Source organism: Sorex fumeus, unplaced genomic scaffold (genome assembly GCF_029834395.1).
Source record: "Sorex fumeus unplaced genomic scaffold, SorFum_2.1 ptg000055l, whole genome shotgun sequence".
NCBI lineage: Eukaryota > Metazoa > Chordata > Mammalia > Eulipotyphla > Soricidae > Sorex > Sorex fumeus.
The window spans coordinates 4142793-4164793 of record NW_026606112.1 but is presented as its reverse complement, the minus strand read 5'-3'; the positions used below and the strand labels follow the sequence as shown (position 1 = coordinate 4164793).

The window sequence follows — 22001 nt, the reverse complement described above, 5'->3', positions numbered from 1 at the left end:
GTTTCACTAATAAAAATCTAAATTAAAAAACAAATTTAAAAAAAGGGACCAAAGAGATAGTACTAAGAAAACTTTGGGACTGGGTGATAGTAGAACAGGTAGGGTGTTTTCCCTGCATCCAGCCTACTCAGGTTTGATCCCTGGCATCCCAAATGGTCTGTCCCCTGTGCATTCCCCAGGAGTAATTTCTAAGTGCAGAGCCAGGAGTAACACCTGAGTACTGGAGGTGTGGGTAAAAACAAAGAAACAAGCAAATAAGTAAGAAAATTTCTTCACATTACAAGAAACTACAACAATCAAAAGGCAACCTAGCATCTGGGAGAAGATATTTATACTGCATACATCTGACAAGGAGGTTGATGTCTGAAATAGGTAAAGGACTCACACAACTCAACAACAAAAAAAGCAAAGAATTCAACCAAAACATGGACAGGAGACATGAGTAGACACTTCTCCAAAGATGACATCTGGCCACACAGATAAAAAAAAGTTTGAGATGCTTATTACTAGGGAAATGCAAATTAAAATCAGAGTGAGATATTGTTGCATTCAGTAAGGATGGCCTGTGTTTTAAAGATTAGAAACAACAAATATTGGTGAGTATGTAGAGAAAAGGGAACCTTGGTAGGCTCTTGGTGGGAACATAACTTGGTACAGCCTTAATGGGAAATGGTCTGTATTTTCTTTAAAACAAATAAAAACAGAAATACAATATGATCCAGCTATGCTATTTCTAAGTATTCATTCGAAGTATATGAAAAAAACTCATTCAAAAAGATTTTTGCACTCCTATGTTCATAGAGCGTTATTCACAACAGCCAATACATGGACCCTGTGACAGGACCTATGGATGCAGGAGCCTGTATTTAATCCCTGGCATGACATGACCCCTTTGCTTCCCACTAGCACTGCCAGAGTGCCTTTAATATAATTAAAATAAAACTTACTTTTGACATCCATTTCCAGGTGCAAAGAAATGTGTGTACAATTATTTGGATAGTTCATAATTGTACAAGTATGATTTCTAGACTTGTCCTGAGTTGGACCTCCATCAGAAATTTCTGCATAAGGGTGGGCTTTCAGGTTCTGGGTAATGTTATATTCCTCCAAATGGTTGATTGTAGAAGGAACAGTGATATACAAATGTCGACAAGATGAATCAAGGTCATTTGTCTTCTCTTCTATTGAACCTCTTATGACAAGAGCTGGGAAGAGATTAAGAAAATATTAATGGCAAAATAGTACCATAACAGGAAAACACATGCAAGTTGAGATGTAGCCCAGGGATAGTTTGCCCCGCTTTTGTGAGGCCTGATATTATCCCAGACACCACACACACACACACACACACACACACACACACACACACGCACGTATACATGCACGCACGCATGCACACCTCAAAACTAAGTCTACTTCCTACACAAATCTGATCTTAGTACAAAGATTGTGTGCTTATAGCTTTCAAGATTGTGAAAACCAGGAGGGTTGAAAGAATTGGAGCATCTCAGAAAATCAGACATTTCCCTGATGACTGACAGCACCAGCTGTATCCTCCGAAAACAGTTATAACAGTAATTCATATGCATATTGTGCTGTTTTACTGGGGTTGTCCTCACAAAATATCATAAAATTAGAAGCACGAGGCGCTCACTGTTGTGTCTCCCAATTCTGGAGACAAAATTATGATGAAGATGGTACAAAGGTGCTTTCTTGTGAGATCTGTGAGCAAGCACATGCGGGCATCTCTCCCAGCTTCTGCTGCCTCTTAAAGGTTACTGTCCAATTCCCAAAGCATGAGGAACTCCAAAAGCAGAAATTCCCTAAAGTGCTCATGAAAGGAAGGAAGGAAGAAGGAAGGAAGGAAGGAAGGAAGGAAGGAAGGAAGGAAGGAAGGAAGGAAGGAAGGAAAAGAGAGAGAGAGAAGAAAGAAAGAAAGAAAGAAAGAAAGAAAGAAAGAAAGAAAGAAAGAAAGAAAGAAAGAAAGAAGAGGGAAGGAGGGAAGAAGGAAAGGAGGGAGGAGGAAGGAAGGAAGGAAGAAGGAAGGGAGGGAGGGAGGGAGGGAGGGAGGGAGGGAGGGAGGGAGGGAGGGAGGGAGGGAGAAGGAAGAAGCTGTTTCTCTAAGCCCCTGAGTTTTGGGAAAATCTGTTATAACACCTAGAAACTGGAATATTCTTCCAGATGGTATGTAGCATGTGTGAGCTACCCAACCTCAAACCAGTTCACAGTTCTTTGTGCCTTACAGGTATTTCCCCAATTTGCTTTAAAGTTAATCAGGCCCAGAACCCTTCAAGAATTACAACACTGCTTGAATAAGAACACAGGAAAAGACAAGCTATGTACTTTAATCCAAAGCCAATGCCAAAAGATCTCATTTACCACTCAGGAAAAAAATGGGGGAAATCAAAATAAGAAGCAATCTCACTCAATAGATATCAGCAATCAATTGGTACTTGGACTTGGGGCCACCATTTTATTTTATACTGTGAATGAATAAATTAATTTTCGAGGATCCAAATGTATTACATTAAATATTATATATTGATCTTAAAGGCAAGATTCAGTTCAGCACTACAGATAATTTGTAGTGATTTTTTAAATTTGTGGCACATTCATTAAATGATCGTTCATGAACGATCGGTTTGAGGCTCTTCATGTTCCCAGAGCGAACAGATGCCATTGGGCTACGCTAGCACACAACAGGGACAAATGGAGACGTTTCTGGCGCCCGCTCGAGCAAATCGACGACTAACGGGAAGTTAAGTGATTAAGTGATTCATTAAACAGTGATTTAATTGAATGCCTCCTGTCAGAATTTATACTAGGATCTAGAAATGCAGTAGTGGACAAAGTCCTCAGCGACCAATAAGAAGACTATTCATAACCAGTGGATAAACGTCAGGCAGAAATTGGTACCTGCAGCAAGGATCCAATGGCTCCTTTGGAAACCAAGGTTTGATTTTTACTAAGAGAACCTAGAAATTTGCCTTGAGTGTTTTCAGTCACTACCTTTGAAAAGAGAGCATTAAAGTAATCTCTAAAATATCCAATATACTTGAATTACAGTCACATTCTGATGTATTTTTAAAATACCAGTTTTGGGTAGATAATAGATAAATGACTAATGTAAGACACTTCTCAAGAGTTATCCCTCTCAGGGGTCACGGCCACTAGACTGAAATCATAACATATTTTTAATACTTTTTTTAAACTAAAAAGATATATTTATATACTCTTTTTTGATAAATTTATTCTTACTTTTTCTTTGCGTTTACCTTTTGATGTTTGTTCTTGTGAAATAAAATTCCTATTTCCTTTGGATTCACAAGCTAAACACAAGTGGCACCTTTTAAATTCACTTTTGACGTTCTGGCAAATCTTGGCAATGTTTTGAAAGTTGGTGTGATTTTGAAAGATTCCCATCACCAGTTGAGTTTCCCTTATGGGTTGCACAAAAGTCACAAAAGAAAAATTTAAGGGAAACAAGTAGGTGAAATTAGATTGTAATAATGTTTTCAGACATGATAACTCCAAAGTATTTCCTGGAAAAGAAAGAAAAACTTCATTTAGTATGAAATTTTGAGCTTTTGACATTCAAATAAATATATAATGAGCTTCCAGTTTTATTTAGGTGGATGCGGCATATTTTAGTTTTTAAAGGGTAATATTTATTTATAAAATGAAGTAATATTTAAGCACTTTTTAAAAATTTCTAAATTCAAAAATAAATCTCCTTGTTAAACTATAAAAAGTCAAAAATAAAGAAAATAGTCAAGGCTACTAAGGAAAGGTGTTTAGCATACAAAGGTGGCCATTTAGGCTATCATTCCATTTCTCAGCAGAAACTCTCCAGTCTAGTGAAGAGCTGAATGATGCATTCACAATCCTAAAAGATAAAATCTTCCAACCAAGAATACTCAAAAAATTACCCTTCAAATATTATAGAGGAGTACAGACTTTCCCAGATAAATCAGAGCTAATGGGGCTTACTGCCTCTTCCCTCCGAGAAAGGTTGAAAGTTATTTCACAGAAATAGAAAACATCCCCCCCCAAAAAATAAGAAACTCACAAAATCTTGAGTACAATGATAAACAACTAAATCTTAGCAAGAATAATTAGGCAAGAATAAAAAACAGCTAATGAATCCAAATTTGGAAAGAAGTAAACTATCATTATTTACAGATGGCATACATAGAAAATCCTAAAGATTCAACCAAAGAACTATTAGAAATTATAAGTGAATTCAGAAGAAAGTCAGAATACAAAATCAATAGACAAAATCTATTGCATTTCTACATACAAACAATGAATTAGGGACAAAGGAAATATTAGAAAACAACCTCATGGGCTGGAGAGATAGTACAACAAGTAGGGTTGCACGTGGCCAACCTGAGTTCAATCCCCAGCATCCAACATGATCTCTGAGCACTGCCAGGAGTGATTCCTGAGTGCAGAGCCAGGAGTAAGCCCTGAGTAGTAACTAGTGTACCTCCCCCACTACCCACAAAAAAAGAAAGAAAACAACCCATATGTATGATTCACAGAACCACATCACTATATCAAGACTCCAGAAAAGAATCTATTCTTTTGACCTCTTCCAATTCTGGTGACTGTTGGCTTTCCTTGCTTGGTATCTTGATCTTCATTGTCACACTCACTGCCTTTTGAACTCTGGCTGTGTATTGTATTCTTTGTTCTGTACCAAATTTCCTTCTGCCATTCTCTTATAAAAAATGAGTGACTGGATTTAGGGGGCATGGATAATACAAGATAGTCTCACCATCTCAAGATCCATCACTAAATCATATCTGCAAAGGCTTCACAGGTTCCCAGGATTATCACCAAAGGGGTGGCCATTATTCAGCCAACCTTGACCTCCAAAAGTGAAAATTAACAGTGTGGTATCATTCTACTTTTGTCTGGAGACAAACATTAAATATGAAATGATGATGTAACAGAAAAATCGCTGCTCTCTCTGTCATCAGCTAAAATACTAGTCCAATTGACTTCATCTCTCTGCGTCTCATTTTTCATCAGTAAAATCAAGATAACTTGAGATCCTGCCAACCCATGTTGTTACAATGGCAACAAGTAGTAGGGTACAAATGAAAACAGTTCTGTAATTTTTTAAATTTAAAATGCAAATTTCAAAGTGAAAATTAAGTTTATTCTTCAGCTGTATCATCAGGACTATCTATTATTTAATTTGTGAAAGTAATAAAATCTCACTCTATAAAGAATGGGAATCGTGACTTAGCAATCATGATCAACGGAGGAATATGTTACCTCCTTTCCAGATTTCTAGTCCTACAGTCATTTGGTAGCACTGCACTGTAGCACTGTACTCCTGTTGTTCAGCAATTACAATTATAGGCAAATTGTGGGACTTGTTACTGTTTTTGGCATATCAAATACATCACAGGTAGCTTGCCAGGCTTTGCCATGCGGGCAGGATACTCTCAGTAGCTTGCCATGCTCTCCAAGAGGGGTGGAGGAATCAAACCCGGCTCAGCCATGTGCAAGGCAAACGCCCTACTCGCTGTACTATCATTCCAGCCCACAGTCATTTGGTAGTAAGAATAAAAGGACTGACATGCTCAACTCTGCCTTAACATGATTTTCCTTACCATCTCCCATGTTATTACATAGGGCAGAACATATGTCTTTTATTTCCAATTAATGTGGAACTCAGTGAAAACAACCATTTTTTAAATGATGACTTCTAGTCACACATCCTGATTTAAACTTTTTTTGAAAAATCAAACTACAATTGATAGTAAAGCATGTTTTAAATGTATGGGGGGTTTTAGGGGCCTGAAGTGATAGCACAGCAGGAAGGGCATTTGCCTTGCATGCAACAGACCTCGGTTCGAATCCCAGCATTCCATATGGTCCCCTGAGCACTGCCAGGAGTGATTCCTGAGTGCAGAGCCAGGAGTAACCCCTATGCATCACCGGGTGTAACCCCAAAAGAAAAAAATATAAAAATAAATGTGCGGGTCTTTAAATCATGATTCTTTTGTGTTAATTATTATTATGTTTTACTATTTGATAGATCAAAATCTTCTTTGGCAGACTTCTCCGTTTTCAATTGCTTCTGTAATAATACACATGGGATTAAATATTTAGATGTTAGAACTAAAACCATGAAATGCATCAAAAAAAAAAACAAAGGCAAAGCATTCCGTGATATTGGGTTCCACAATATATTTGGACATTTTCTGTCAAAGGCAAGGGAAAGAAACAAAAGGAAAAGTAAGCAGAAAAAATTACTCACATTGGAAAAAAAATATGCATAGGAAAAAAAATTGTCACTAAAACAAAAAGATGTCCTACTGAATGACAGAAAATATTTCTGCCAACCTATATCTGACAAAGGCCCAATATCCAAGGTACATTTAGGAAATCACAGAATTCAACAACAAAAACTCAAGCAATCCCACCAAAAAATCTGGGGAGAGAAACTGGACAATTCAGTGAGGAAATCTTTTAGTTGGTTTCTTGGCACAAGAAAAATGCTCACTGTCATTTCAGAGTAATGTGAATCAAGACAACAATGAGATACTGCCTCAAACCGTGACAAGAACCTATATCACACAAGCCAGACAAAAGATGCTGCAGAGAGGGCGTGGAGAAACAAACCCTCAAATACTGCAATGCCCAGGTAAATTAGTTCCATCTTCTTGGAAAGTAATAGGGCACTCTCTCTCAAAATATTAAAAATAAAATGATTCATTGAATGATCCAGCAATTTCACCCAAGGTATCTATCCAAGAACACAAAAGACTAACTCAAAAACATGCTTGCAAACCTATATTCATTGCAATCTATTTACAGTAGTGAAAATATGGACAATTCAAGTACCCAACACAGAAGAGTAGATGGAGGAGATGTGGTGTAGGGCAGGAGGAACTAGGATGAGGATTCAGGCACATGCCTTGCATGCAACTGAGCCCAGCCCCAGCAACACCGCCATCACCCAGAGAAACCCTGGCACCATAGGGCCCAGACAGCACGGCATCCATCAGGATTGGTTGAGAATCTCAGGGAGGAGTTCCCCCGACCTCGACCCTCGACCATAAAAAAGATGTGCTATATATACACACAATGGAATACTGCTCAGCTACAAGAAAAAAAATTAAAACCTGTCCAGAAACTCCTAACGATTTTTAATTAATTAATGAATTAATTTGGCTTTTTGGGGTCACACTCAGCAATGCTCAGGGTTACTCCTGGCTCTGCACTCAGGAATCACTCCTGGTGGTGCTCGGAGGACCATATAGGATGACAGGAAAGGATCCTGGGTCTGTCTCATGCAAGACAAAGGCCCTACCCTCTGTGCTATCGCTGTGGTCCTGCTATAAGAAATCTTGACTTTTGTGAAAACATTGAAGGAATGGAAGTTGATGGAAGGAATACTAAGTGAAATAAATCAAAAGCAGAAGGCAATGATCAGATGTTCTCACTAACATGTGGATTAAAGAGAAGCAAAGCTGACTGACCAATGGAAACAAAGCTTACTCTCAGACCACAGAGCTGTGTTGAGCCAAGGGGAAGGGCGGCCTCATGGGAGAAAGGATGTTCTCTCGGCTGTGGCACAGGGATATTGGTATCCCGATGATGGTCTTGGTATGGTAACAGATACTTCGAAGAGAAGTAAAATTGCACTCCCCTAACACGGAGTCTTATTAACTCATATTTAAAATAAATAACAGGGGTCAGAGCGGTAGTACAACAAGAAGGGCATTTGCCTTGCAAGTGGCCGACCTGGGTTCAGTCCCAGCATCGAATATTGTTCCCCAGCATCCGCCAGGAGTAATTCCTGAGTGTAGAGCCAGGAATAAACCAGGTGTGACCCAAACAAACAAATAAATATGTAAATAATAGGTATGAATTATTAATCTATGGTGTATTAAAACCAAATGTGAGGCAAACCTTTAAAGTTTTTGGAAGGAAATGTAAGAAAGAGCATTATGACCTTAAAGTAGAATGCTGTCTTTTAATTTTTTACTATTTTTTTAAGAATAAGTTATTTTTTAATTTAGTTTATTTACTTATTTGTTTGGGTTGGAGTGATAGCATAGCGGGTAGGAGGTTTGATTCCTCTGCCCCCTTGGAGAGTCCAGCAAGCTACCGAGAGTATTCCACCCAGACAGCAAAGCCTCCCGTTACATTTTTGATATGTCAAAAACAGTAATAACCAGTCTCACAATGGAGACACTGCTGGTGCCGGCTCGAGCAAATCAATGAACAACGGGAGAACAATGCTACAGGGCAGTGCTACAGGACTTATTTATTTAGTTATTTACATGAGGAGTAGACTCCACCACGGAGTACACTCCCCCAGCCAAAAATGTCTTCAACAATACACGAAAAGCACAGGGCCAAAATAGAAAGACGTATGTCTGGTTTAATTAAGATTGAGAACTCTTGAAAGTGACCCAAAAGGAATTAAGAACTGGACTCCTACTTAAAACCGTCAAATTCCTTTGGGCACAGGCTATTGAGAACACAAAGAAGGTAGCACTTTCTCTCATTTCATCCTTCCCCTGAAAGTTTGTACAAGAGAGACAGTATGTAGCCTCCCCCTGCAAGAGAAATCTTTAGCTCTAGATACCCAGGAGCCAGCAGGAGAGAACCAGTCCACATTCAAGCTTATCCTTTACCCATATATTACAGCCTGCAAGCTTAGTCTAAAACAGACTTCTCTGTTCTTCCCTACAGAAGGCACTTCTTAGTACCTTTCAGGGAAAGTGGTCCTCTAGTCCTAGAGATGTGAGCCAAAGATGTTTGTGCCATTTCCAACCTGCAAGCATGTGGTTAAGAAACATGTTTATTTTCAGGGATAGAGGAGAATGGTTTGGGCAAATGTCTAGGGTCACCTGACCTGGGTTCAATCCCTGGTACCACTTGCTCCCCCTAAGCATCACTGGGCTCAGCCGGGAGGTCCTCTTAGCACCATCCAAGAACCCTGGGGAACCCGGTGTGAGGGTGAAACTGATGCCACGATAAGCTACAGCCAACATTAAGTCTCAACTAAGGCCTCAGTTTGTTTCCCTGGAGCAGGACTTACAGTTTCTGGTAGACTCCCAGTTGAGTAATTTGCCAAGATAAGGAATTGGGCAATTGGGTCTGGCCAGTCTTGAAGCATCACTGTACCCTCCTTAGAAACTGTTACTAATCACTGCCTAATTGCAGACCACCATTGTAATAGGACCGATGCTAAAAATAGACCAGTATATAAATTGCTTCTTAACTCTGAACCCTATATAAACTGCTTGTGATTTGGAGTCGGGGTCCTTGTCAAGATTCCACTCTATTGGATGAGACTTGGACCCTAGCTCAAGCTAGCGCTAGCTCGGGCTAGTAATAAAGTTCCTTTGCTTTTGCATTATTGTGTGTGGACTTGGTATCTCTGCAATTGAGGATCTCAAATTCGAGCACAACACCAGGGAGTCCCTACACTGCAGGGTCCAAGCCACACTGCACCCTTGATCAGCTCCTTTCATCAAACCATGACCTAGTTGATCAAGACTCAACCAGGGACCCTTGGCCTCTTGAGTGACACTTGGGAAACACCCCACACCCCCTAAAAATAGCAAGATCTCCTACATTAAAAAAATACATATATTCACATGATTTCCAGTTATAAAATCTTATATTTGAGCTACTATACAGAGGTTTTTGGGGGAGTATGGGCAAGGTAGAGATATTATGACATGCCAATACAATGTTGTAATCACAATATATTGTAAGCAAAATTATCGTCAAATAATGACCTTCTTTTTTTATAGACTATCTTCAATCATAATTCTTCCTTGGAAGTTGATATAAAGGCATCAGTTGATAGAATGCTAAAATTTAGAACTTTCAATATTGTTAAAACATATGAAAGCAAGAACTTATTTTTTGCTCTCTTTTGGTTTTCTTACTAGCATTTTTATCTTGTGGAATTTTCAACTTCTTGATTTTCTATTCTTATGGATGTGACCAGAAGGAAGATGAAAACACTTTCTTTGTCAGTGTTGCAGTATTGTCCAATGATTGACCAACTGGTCTTTCTAGAATTGATGATAGAGTCTTGTATCCAACAATGGTCATTTTGTAATTGTTTTTATACTTAGTTTTAAAAAATTCAATTGGAAAAACAATAAATATATCCTGTCCTGCATAATTTTAAGAAATAAATTCAATTCAATCATATTTGTTATGGTGAGTTATCTACTCATCTCCATGAATGAAGATTTATGGATTTAATGACGAGCTAAATATTGCTAAAAGTCAGACCACTAAAAATGCACTCCCAAAGAGAGAACTGCTTTCCAAAATTATTTCAGTACTGACACTAACACTAACACTAACACTAACACTAACACTAACACTAAGGGCTAGAGCGATAGCACAGCGGTAGGGCATTTGCCTTGCACGCAGCCAACATGGCCGACTCGAATTCCTCCGCCCCTCTCGGAGAGCCCAGCAGGCTACCGAGAGCATCTCGCCCGCACGGCAGAGCCTGGCAAGCTCCCCGTGACGTATTGGATATGCCAGACACAGTAACAACAGAGTCTCCAATGGAGACGTTACTGGGCCCGCTCGAGCAAATCGATGATCAACGGGAGGGCCTTTACTTTTACTTTACTTTACTGACACTAACATCTTTCAGAGTAAGTATAGAGAATAGTAGATAGAATTATAAAAATTATAATTTAGGACAAGTTTCAACTCTTTTTTTTTAAGAAAAGTATATGGGCTGGAAAGATAGTTCAGTGGGTAGAGCAGCCAGCCTGGGTTCAATCCCCAGCATCTCATATGGTCCCCCAAGCCCTGTCAAGGTGATCCCTAAGCACAAAGTTAGGTGTAATCCCTGATATCCCCTCCCAAAAAAGTGTGCACCCCCCTAAAAAGAGAAAAGAAAGCATAAAGTAAAACTAGCAATATCAATGATCTTTTTTGTTATTTTAATCAACACCATGTGCCTTTCACTCAGATTAAGAAGCAGTGTTTATCAACATCTTGGAAACGTTATCCTTCCCATCCCCACACATACCTTACTTAGCCATCTATCATGAATTTTGTGTATATCATTCCCTAGGCTTCCCAAGTATATACATTCTTAAATAATACAGTCCTGTCCTCCCGTTGTTCATCGATTTTTTTGAGCAGGCCCAGTAACGTCTCCATTGTGAGACTTTGTTGTTACTGTGTTTGGCATATCGAATACGTCACGGGGAGCTTGCCAGGCTCTGCCGTGCGGGCGAGATACTCTCGGTAGCTTGCCGGGCTCTCCGAGAGGGGCATAGGAATCGAACTCGGGTCGGCCATGTTGGCCGCTTGCAAGGCAAACACCCTAATGCTGTGCTATCCCTCCAGCCCATTCCTAGATAATATTACAACATTTGACCTATTTTAGAAATGTGGACTAACCATATACAGTTGTCTCTGACCTCTTATTTTTTAAATTTGCATCATGTTTTTGTTAACTCACAATCAGATATTTTTCTGTAAGAACTAGAATTCATGTTTGAGATTCAAGGCATTTGAAGTCTTTAAATAACAGTAGAAAAATGAATAGCTTTCTCTTTGTGCTTAATATTGTAGTTATTTGTAATATTCTTTTGATTAAGTATACCACAATATATTTTTTCCTTGAATATTTGAATTGAATATTTGAATTGTTCCAACTTTTTGCTTTATAAATAATGTTGAAATGAAGTCTAGCACTCATACATTTCTGCTGAGAATATAAAATAGTACAACCACTTTGGAAACAGATTTTCATTTTCTCTTTAAGTTAAACATATACTTACCACATGATCCAATACTTGAACTATTAGGAATTTACACAAGAGTAATGAAATTATATGCTCACATAAGTGCCTATATTACATTTTCATAAATTTTAATAAAAGTTTTTTAATATCTAATATCTGAGGAGAATTAATATATCCAGCAATGGGACCAGAATAATAGCTCAATGGGCTGAGTGCACGCTTTGAATGTAGGAGGTACAGGTTCAGTCCTAGCACTGCATGGCCCCCTGTGCAACACCTGGAGCAAACTTCAGAGCAAAAAGAGTGGCCCCTGAGAACCTCTCAGGGTGGCCTCCAAACTAAAATAAATAAATTATAAAATTAAAATCTCCAACAACTAGTGAATATATAACCAACTCCTGGCACATGCATATAGAGTGGAATAGTATTCAACATAAATGAGGAAAATTCTGATATGAGTCACAACATAACGGAAACAAAAAGGCATTATGCCAGAGGGAAGAAGCCAGGCACAGTGACTACACACTGTGTGATTCCTTTCTATGAACCCCTAGAAAATAGAGCTATATTCATAGTGAGAGAAAGGTTCTCGGGCAAGAGGAGAACAAGGGACAATTGGGGAGTGCTGAAAAGTCTTGATGGAGGTGGTTGTTGCATTGCAACTTAACATTTGCCATCTCTAACTTAAAATGGAAGCATTTTACTTCAGGTAACTTATATCTTAAGGCTTTTTTGAAAATAAAGCTGCAAACAATGCATGTAAATATTCATAAATATGCCTCCTAGCCTACACAAAAAGAAGTTTTTCTAATAGTTATACCAGTTTGTATTTTAATCTACAAAATAATAATTGCAGAAAACTGGAAACAACCCAATGAGTAAATGGGCCAAGGCAACCTATTTGGACTATTTGGCACTAAAAGGAAAGGAACGAGTGCACTCAGTCACTTGAACAAAACTCAGAAGACATTACACAGAGCTCAAGAAGGCAATCAAATTAGATATTGCCTGATGTTTCTATTTGTATGAGTATAGGATGGACTAAACCACCATGACAGATCAGAAACTTCCCTTGGAGGAGGAGGTTATTGCAGGAAAGGGAGGACTCTTTATAGTATGGATGAAAATCTGTATCTTATCATTTCTTCAGTGCATAGAACCATCAAAATCTATGAAATTAAACATTGCATAGCTTTCCAGTGTTTTGTATGTAAATCATGTCATTAAATATAGCATACAAATTGTTTCTATGTTCTTTCATGATTATTGGATATTTTGTATCCGACAGCATAATTCTATAATTTAAAAATAGGAGCTGCCAAAGTAGGAGAAAGCTTATGGCATAATGCCTAATTTACAGAGACATAGACTATACTATGTTTTTAGTTTTGGTCAAATGGGTCTGCTTTGTAACAACTGGCACCCACATTAAAGAGTATCTATTTCAGTAGCAAAATCTCAAGTAATTTTGTTTCTAGTCACTGAAGTTTCTCTGTGAATATTGAGTGAAAAGGGGGGATATAAGTCATTCATGGATAACACATGCATGATGTTCACCAAATCAGGAGTAAGCAAAGCTTGACAGAACGTGAATTTATTAATAGAATATTTGGAGAAGAACATTCAAACTCTTTTCTGGGGCAGAAAGGAATATTTGGGGTTACTTTCAATTGTGGTAGCAAGAATGAATAACCGGTTTGGGTAAAGATAAACTGCTGGTTTTGCTTATCCAAACAGGAAAATAAATGCACACGATATAATTCATTGGGGATTTGAGGGTGGTAATTTAACTCAAATTACTCCAGTTCAAGAGATACCAATCTTGAAAGCAAAAGAATCTGTGAAATAAATTTCATAGATTATCCAACTTAAAAGCTGTAGCATTGTGATAAAAGTTTATGCTTCATAAATATAAGATGAGGATGACGATGTCTGATCTGCCTGAATCAGAAAGTATTTTTAAAGGACAGAAGAGAAAATCCTTCTTCAAGATTTCCTTTACTCTCTGACTCAAAAAAAATTCTACTAGTATTCCCGAGTGCCTTCTAACATGACAGGACCTGACCTAAGTGCTTGAAATAGGAGCAAAACAGACAAAAATTTTCCCTTTCTCTTGTAGAAATCAGACATAAACTAGTAAATACAACAAATATGTAAATTATATAGATTAGTGCCATGGAGAGAAGAAACCGCTGTGGGAGATACACCACCATACATAAATGTTTTAGAGAAAGTTGTTTTTTCCCTATGAAAACAAAGAAGCACAGAGAGCCTTGATCAGCCAATACAATGGCAGAAGCATTTCAAGTGGGGTGGCTGGTGTGACCTGCTAGTGCTATGAAAGCAATGAAAAGCATTAATAACCAGCAGCATCTTTTAAGGGGAACCTGGGAAGAGTTTGGACCTCACCCAGCGGTAGTGGGTGTGTGTGGAGGGGTGGGAATAGCTATGCCTGGTGCTGTGCTCAGGAACAGCCAATAGTGGTTCTGGAGGAGTGAATTTGATGCTAGGGATTCAAGTCAAAGTCAGTCCCATGCAAAACAAGTGCTTTACCTCCTGGTACTCTCCTCAGTCCTATCAGCAGCATTTTATTTTTGTATTGAGTCACCATGAAATTACAAAATTACTCATGGTTAGATTTCAGGCATACTATGTTTTAACACCCATCCCTTCAGCAGTGTGCACCTATCTTCACTCATGCTCTCCCATAACCCCATGTGCATCCCACCCACAAGTGCTTCACCCGAAGCATTTTATGTCTGCATGTATCACAAAAACATATATGTAAAAATTCTGTGTGCAGTAACTGTCTTTTTTTAAATGCAGAGGTTCAAGCTGCAGCAAGAAAGAAAATCTTACAGCAATGTAAATGTACACTTTTCATTGTAGTTTTATTGCTGAAGATTTCAGAATACTATCCCCAGAGATGGAATGCTTGATCATGAATGGGTTGAAAGATTTGGAGAGTTAAAATGAGTTATTGGATGTAAAAGTAGTTGGTGGAGTGCCTGATACATGTATAAGTGTTTAGTAAATTAACATTTTATTACATAGTGATAAGACTAAAAAGTTTATTGGGTATTACTGATGAAATGGAAAATAAGTCAGTAAAAAAGAAAATTAAATGCCCATTTTGAAAAACAAGGATGACATCTTCCAACAGATTCTTAGCAGTGACTCCTGATTCCACAGTTCTTTCTACTCTCTTGACCTAAGAAATATGTGCACAGTCTCATGGACTTCAAGATTTGTCCTACACTTAGTGAGTATTTTAAAATACCTTTATTGGATTTGGAGTGATAGTACGGCGGGTAGGGCGTTTTCCCTGCACGCGACAGACCCAGGTTCAGTTTCCAACATCCCATATGGTCCCCTAAGCACCGCCAGGAGTAATTCCTGAGTGCAGAGCCAGGAGTAACCCTTGTGCATCACCAGGTGTGACCCAAAAAGCAAATAAATAAATAAATGTAAAATACTTGTATTGTCTTCTTTCTCAATTTCTCTGCTCATTGTACTCCCATTTCCACCAGAAAGTGTGAAATGCAAGGGAGAAATGAGGGCTTGTGAGCTTCGTTTCTCAGTTGACTCTTAAAAGTAAGCAAGGAAGTCAGAACAGCTAGATAAAATTAGGTTTGAGGTGTTTTCATCTGTACTATTCCTGTCTTACACTGCCGCAAATCATCAGGGGCACACCTGTTTGGATTTTTAAAAATTATTATGATTTAGGTAACAAGTTTATATGACACTGTTCGTGTTCATAGTGAAGGTGCACAGTTACCCACCTCACATCTCCAAAGTGCCCTGTACTCTCCATCAAGTAAATATGTACATAAATAAGCGTCCTTGTGTTATTTCTAGTCTGTCTCTTCCTCCTCCCACCCCACCCCCCTTATCTTTCCACTGCTTAGTAATTTGTTTTAGGAATACACTTGTTTATCTCACTACAATTTCTGGGCTCAAGGATTTCTGAGACATGAAGATGAGTATCTTGTACTTGGTGATCAATTACAATTGCTTCTCTTTGTGCTTTGCCCACAGGTAAGGAAATGATCGTTTGAACATTTGACACATGCAATTTCTCTTCGCAAATGAAAATGGAAGGAGCATTTTCCCCAGGCAGGCCTGGAGCAACTTCTACCTTGTCACCCCATCCTTTTTCACTTCACTGTTTCAGTAATCACAGGACTGCAGTTAATTACTTGCCCGGGAATTGTCCTCCTGAATGAAAACTCCTTGAACGAGAAAATTGCCTTCTACTTTTGCATGCAAGTTCCCTGGTACCAGTAGACAATTTCATAAGAAAACATAATATGTAAGGGAAAGATCACTAAGACCAAAGTGCACTAACTAGCTCTCTCTTCCTTAAACTCTTCAAGTCTGAGAAAAGACTAAAGAAGTGCCTTGTTATGGGGTGATCCCATTCCCTTTATTCTGCCTGAGGTTCAGAACTAAAATTGACCCAGTCTCTTTTCTCTCTACTTCACCTACTTGGAATAGATCTACACATACCAATGACTCTGTCAAACCAAAAGTAACAGTGCATCAAACCTGTGACACTAACTACTTCATCTTACTACAAACGCCTTACTGCAAAATGCCTTTCCAAAAAACTGAAAATTAGGGCAGACTGTTGCCACAGCTGACTCAATACAAACTCATTTCAAGTCCCAACACTGCTGAAGGAGTTTATCTTCTTTGGTAAAGTCAGACTAAATAGTTTATGCTGTGTGATTATGATAATAGGATATTCCAAGTAGTTATTATTCAGGGACTCTAATACATTCTTGATGGAAAAAAATGATCAAACACAGCACTCTATTTTAAAATTGGGCCTTCAGAGGGTTGATTATTTTGAAATCAAATCTATTAAATCTTGTGAATACATTATTCCTCACTAAGTTTCCCTTTGAATTAACCTGACATCTTAAAGACAAGGTATTAGTGAATCATTTATAAGTGAAAATAATTTTATAAATTTATTGTAGACATTAAAGGGAATAGAACACAAGTTAAGGGAAAAATAGACACTAGAAAAATAATAGGGAGTGTTCAGACTACACCAGAAAATCCTCACAGCTAATTTTAGCACTTTTATTTTTGTCTTAATTTGGGGTCACACCCAGACGTGCTCTGGATTTACTCCTTAACTTTGTGCTCAGGGATAACTCAGGGGATCCATACCAGAAAACCAGGAATTGAGCTCAGATGGGTCACATGCAAGGCAAATGCAGTACCCCCTGTGCTATTGCTCTGGCCCCTAATTTTAACACTTTTAGAGAACTGTCAGTTACTCAGCTAAATAATTTTTCCAGAGTTGGGGGAACTATGAGACAATGGTAGAAGAATCTGGAAATAGCGAAGGAGGGATTTGGATAGCTGCTCTACAACCGTAAAATAGCAACGTCAATATTAGTATAAACTAGGATACCTCAATAATTAGTTTTTTAAAATACATACCAATCCAAAACTTTCAAAAATGAAACAAAAGTAGCTGGTTATAAAAATAAATAATTTTGCCAAATATTTAATTTTATGAAATATAACTGGGCTGGAGCAATAGCACAGCAGTAGGGCATTGCCTTGTGTGCAGCCAGCCCGGCCGAGCCAGATTCGATTCCTCCACCCCTCTCGGAAAGCCAGGCAAGCTACCAAGAGTATCTCGCCCACACGGCAAAGCCTGGCAATCTACCCGTGATGTATTCGATATGCCAAACACAGTAACAAGTCTCAAAATGGAGACGTTACTGGGCCCCCTCAAGCAAATCAATGAACAACGGGAGGACGGTGACAGTGATAGTGATGAAATATACCAGTGAAGTGAACTAATTTTATACAGCAACTCTTAATATGGGGGAAAAATAACCATCCAAAACATAACCAAACAAAAATGTACCCTAATTTTAACTACAATGGGACTATCTGTATGATACTCTCAGAACCTATTCCTGATCACCCATAAGATGTCCTAAAACAGAAAGCACTACTATTTCACCTTTTCTGGTATAAAATATTTTCGTTAAATCATTTACTTTTAATTTCCAGTGACCCAAGCAAAGTTTCTTCCAACCACAAAATGAGTTGAGGAGAGATGACAGTTTTCAAACATTTCTGTTGGTGACTCAGAGAGGGTTCAAATTCCCAGATAAAAAAAAATTCCCTCAAAAGAGAATTTGAGTAAATAGCTATCTATGCTGTACTTGAACCAGCAAAGGAGAAGTGGCTATTTAATTTTGGAGGCACAGTATCATATATTTTCACTCAGTGAACTCAATAACTAAAAATAAGTGCTGTCTTTACCAGGACTAGCACTTAAGCACCACCCTGAGTAGGCCAAAAGCAGAAAAAAAAATGCTATCCTCAGAAGTCTATATTCCAGGAATTGATTCAAATGATCCCTGGTATTCTGATGTTAGAGAAACAACCATGCTCTCTCAGATAATACTACCATTGCTGGCCTGGTGCTAGAGACTGACCATGTACATAACCTTTTTCATCATCAGGACCATTCCAGTCCTCTTGATAAATCTTTCTTTCTCACAGAAAGTAAAAGAAATATTTTCTATATACACAAATAAGCATATGTGTGTAAATGTAATAGATGGGTGTACACACGTATATAAATAGATTGTTAAATATGATGCTATAATATATATATGAAGAGTGTGCATTAAATTTTAGATAGAGTAACCCTCTTCTAATAGAAGAAGAAAAGGAGTAATTACTCTATTGATCTTTGGGTCCCTTATTTATACTAGGTTAAATCACTGATTTATACTAGGTTATTTTCTACATAAATGTTAATCTTGGGGTTCAGACAGTAGGCAACAAATCATAGAGAGAAATATATAAATATATGCCTCTTGGAGAGCCCGGCAAGCTACTGAGAGTATCCCGCCCGCACGGGTAGAGCCTGGCAAGCTCCTCGAAGTGTATTCGATATGCCAAATACAGTAACAACAATAGGTCTCATTCCCCTCACCCTGAAAGAGCCTCCAACCGTTGGAAAAGATAAATAAGAAGAGGCTGCTAAAATCTCAATGCTGGTAGGAATAGAGTCGTAACTGGCACCCGCTTGAATAATTCGATGCAGGATGACAGTGATACAGTGATGCTAATCTTAAAGTACAGGATTATTTATGGACAGTTATGAGTTAATTTCTATCGGGGTGCCCTCTTTTCTTTTTCTGAAATTACTGCATTGAATATTGTTTTTATGATACTAGCTGATTTTTCTCACAGTTGCTTTATGTCAGATTGAAAATGATTAGTTCTTTCTCAACTGCTAACTTTATATACTAAGTTGATGTTGATTTTGTTAGAGCCTCTTTTTGAGAATAATGTGGACATAAAATTATTCTATCAGTGGTGAGCTTTATGGACAGATATTTTACATTGCTCTGATCATTTTAGGTCAAGCCAAGGACTCACTTTGTCTTGACTGACATACAAATGGGTTTAACCTGTTAGTTAGTTCAAAGTCACTGTCACTGTCACTGTCCTCCCATTGTTCATCAGTTTGCTCGAGCGGGCCCAGTAACATTGTGAGACTTGTTACTGTGTTTGGCATATCGAATATATCATGGGTAGCTTGCCAGGCTTGCCAGGCTTTGCCATGCGAGTGAAATACTCTCGGTAGCTTGCCAGGCTCTCACAGAAGGGTGGAGAAATTGAACTCGGGTCAGCCGTGTCGGCCACATGCAAGGCAAATGCCCTACCCACTGTGCTATCATTCCAGCCCAAAGTAACAGTATGCAATTTTCTTTCCTAGAACTGTCTTTGCAACTTATAAACTTATTACTTTATTTTTATACTGGTATCAAAAAAGAACTAAAATATAAAACATAAAATAATAAAAAATAGATATTGCTTCATTTAAACAACATAATGCCAGAAACCCAAGACTAAATGAAGAATTTCAATCACTTACAAAATCACAGTCCTAGTATTTATTTAGCTAAAGTGTTTTTATCTGAGAATTTAGCATCAAGTATATACAACATTAAATAATCAGTGCAAACCCGTCCAAAAAAAAGAATAATCAGTGCAATATATCATCAAATATAATTAGCAAAACATTTTGATCTGGACACTTAGCTTTGTGTATATGCAACAATAATCACTGTAGCAAGTCTTCAAATATAAACTTTTCTTTGGTTTTAATCACATCTATATAACTTTTTGATGATAAAATATAGTATTTTTCTTTTTCTTTTTTCTTATTAAATTCTAGGCAGCACAACTGTCATCCAATTATCTTAACATATTTTCAATCTTTTGCTGACATAAAAATTGTTTTTAATTTGTGCTGTTTATTTGTTTTTATTTGCCATAAGTTTCAGCAATACTGCAATTCCCTAAAAATACAGCCAATTTTGTTTTATTTTTCTCTCATTACAAATACATCCACACATAACTACTAAAATTTACATTTTGTATTTAAATCAAATTCTTAAACTCTTCTGTTTTTCAAAAAGTGACAGTGAATTATTTACATAAAAATTGTTATGGAGAAAACACAACATTTTAATTCAGTAAACATTCCTTTCCTAATAAATTAGTTCCAGGATATAAAAGCACACTTCAACCTTTCCAAAGGAAACTCTTATCAAAAGGCACAAAGCATCCATCAGATTATTATAACTCCAGGGTTTGAAATTGAAACTGGAAAGTCTAAATATTTCTTCTTAGTTTCTTATTTTAATTTTCTGTTTGCTACAATAATTAAGTACAATGAGCTAGATTACTGTGCTAGGTGATAGTAAATTAAATTTATGATCTCATTTTATTAACTTTCCAGACTTAGAACTTGCACATCAACAGAGAAGAGCTCTGTAGCCATTAACTAACATACTGTTTTGTAAATTAGAAAGCCAAAAGATAGATCATAATTATGGACTCACCTTTGGATGTCTTGAAATATTCTGGCAACATTAAAATCAATGTGATCCCTGCTGCCAAAAGTAATTTAAGGAGGACTATTTTGGTCATGGTAACTCACATGCCCCATGGGTTCCCATTAGAACACATTTCCTCCTAGGTTAGTCTCATCTCCTCTACTGCTCTAAATTTATGCAACGTATTTCTAACTTCCTTTGGTGAAAACTTGAAGAAAAAAAAAAAAGGAAAGAAAAAAACACCCTGAACTGAAACCTCTTCATTTTGAGTCACCTTCCGTTGAGAGGCGTAACTCTTATGAACACTTTCAAACTCTCTCCTATAAACAAGGAAGAAAAAGAAGTGGTTTGTAGAAAGGGGTCAGTCCTGCCCTCATCTAAATTTGAAACTGTTTCCCCATGTTTACTAATCTGGGTAAAAAAATAAAAACTCATAAAATGCTCAAAATAGAATTATAATGAACCCCCAAGTCAAATGGTGAAGGGTGTATGCACACTATCCATTCATTCACTTAGGATGTGATCCCTGACACGTGGCCCTTCAGAACACAGAATGTCTCAAAGGAAGCCAACTGTGCAACATGTAAGGAGAGACAAAAGATACAGACATAAATTTGGCTCTACAACTTATCAGCATTGTGCCTGTAAACACTGCGGTTATTGTTATAGAATCCACATGTTCAGTGCTGTTTTTTTTAATCTTTTATTATAATAATCACCTTAAAACACATTTTCTTAGAATATAAATGAAAGTTAGGGAAAAGTCATGTTGTATAATGTACAAAGAACTATTTTTATTCCATTGTTCTTGTTTTCCGCTTTTGATTAAAAAAAAAAAGGTACCAGTTACCTTCAATGACTTGCTCACTTCCTCCTGTAGCCCCACCAACCATGCATTCCATTTTCATTAATCTGGCTCTTCATTCTTACCAACCCTAGGCTTTCTTAAACAGGGAGTGAGCTTGGAATAAAAAGCAGAGAACAGTGAATGCACTTTAAACATATTGAATATTGATTGATTGCCTTTTCTTTGCATTGGGAGCAGCAATTTGACAAGACAGCTGGGCATCAAGGACAAAGAATAATGGAGGGGGGCGCCAAAGAATGTCTGGAGGCTAAAGACATCTGACTTACAGGCAATAGACAACAACAACAAAAAAAAGTTAAACAATAAAGGATCAGTGGGCAGGGTGCCACAAGGATTGGGAAACAATTTGACCCCCTCTCCTCCCCACACCACCCTTGTACCACATAACCTCCTGTGCATCTCTTGGGATTGCCTTGTTGCCTCAGAGGCCACTAAGCATCTCCAGGTGACCCTGATGGTCTTCAGTGG

At 37.8% G+C, this 22001-nt stretch overlaps 1 protein-coding gene across 1 annotated transcript in view; it reads right to left on the bottom strand.

Moving 5' to 3' along the window:
- TMEM156 (transmembrane protein 156) overlaps positions 1-20787 on the bottom strand; it is a 49444-nt gene extending 28657 nt beyond the window's left edge. Inside the window, exons 1-3 of the mRNA XM_056125565.1 lie at positions 20672-20787; positions 3276-3542; positions 948-1205 (exon numbers count right to left, since the gene is read on the bottom strand). Of these exons, the coding sequence (XP_055981540.1) occupies positions 948-1205; positions 3276-3542; positions 20672-20759 (613 nt within the window). The 5' untranslated portion in view covers positions 20760-20787. The remainder of the gene's footprint in view (positions 1-947; positions 1206-3275; positions 3543-20671) is intronic.
- Between the last annotated feature and the right edge of the window lie 1214 nt (positions 20788-22001).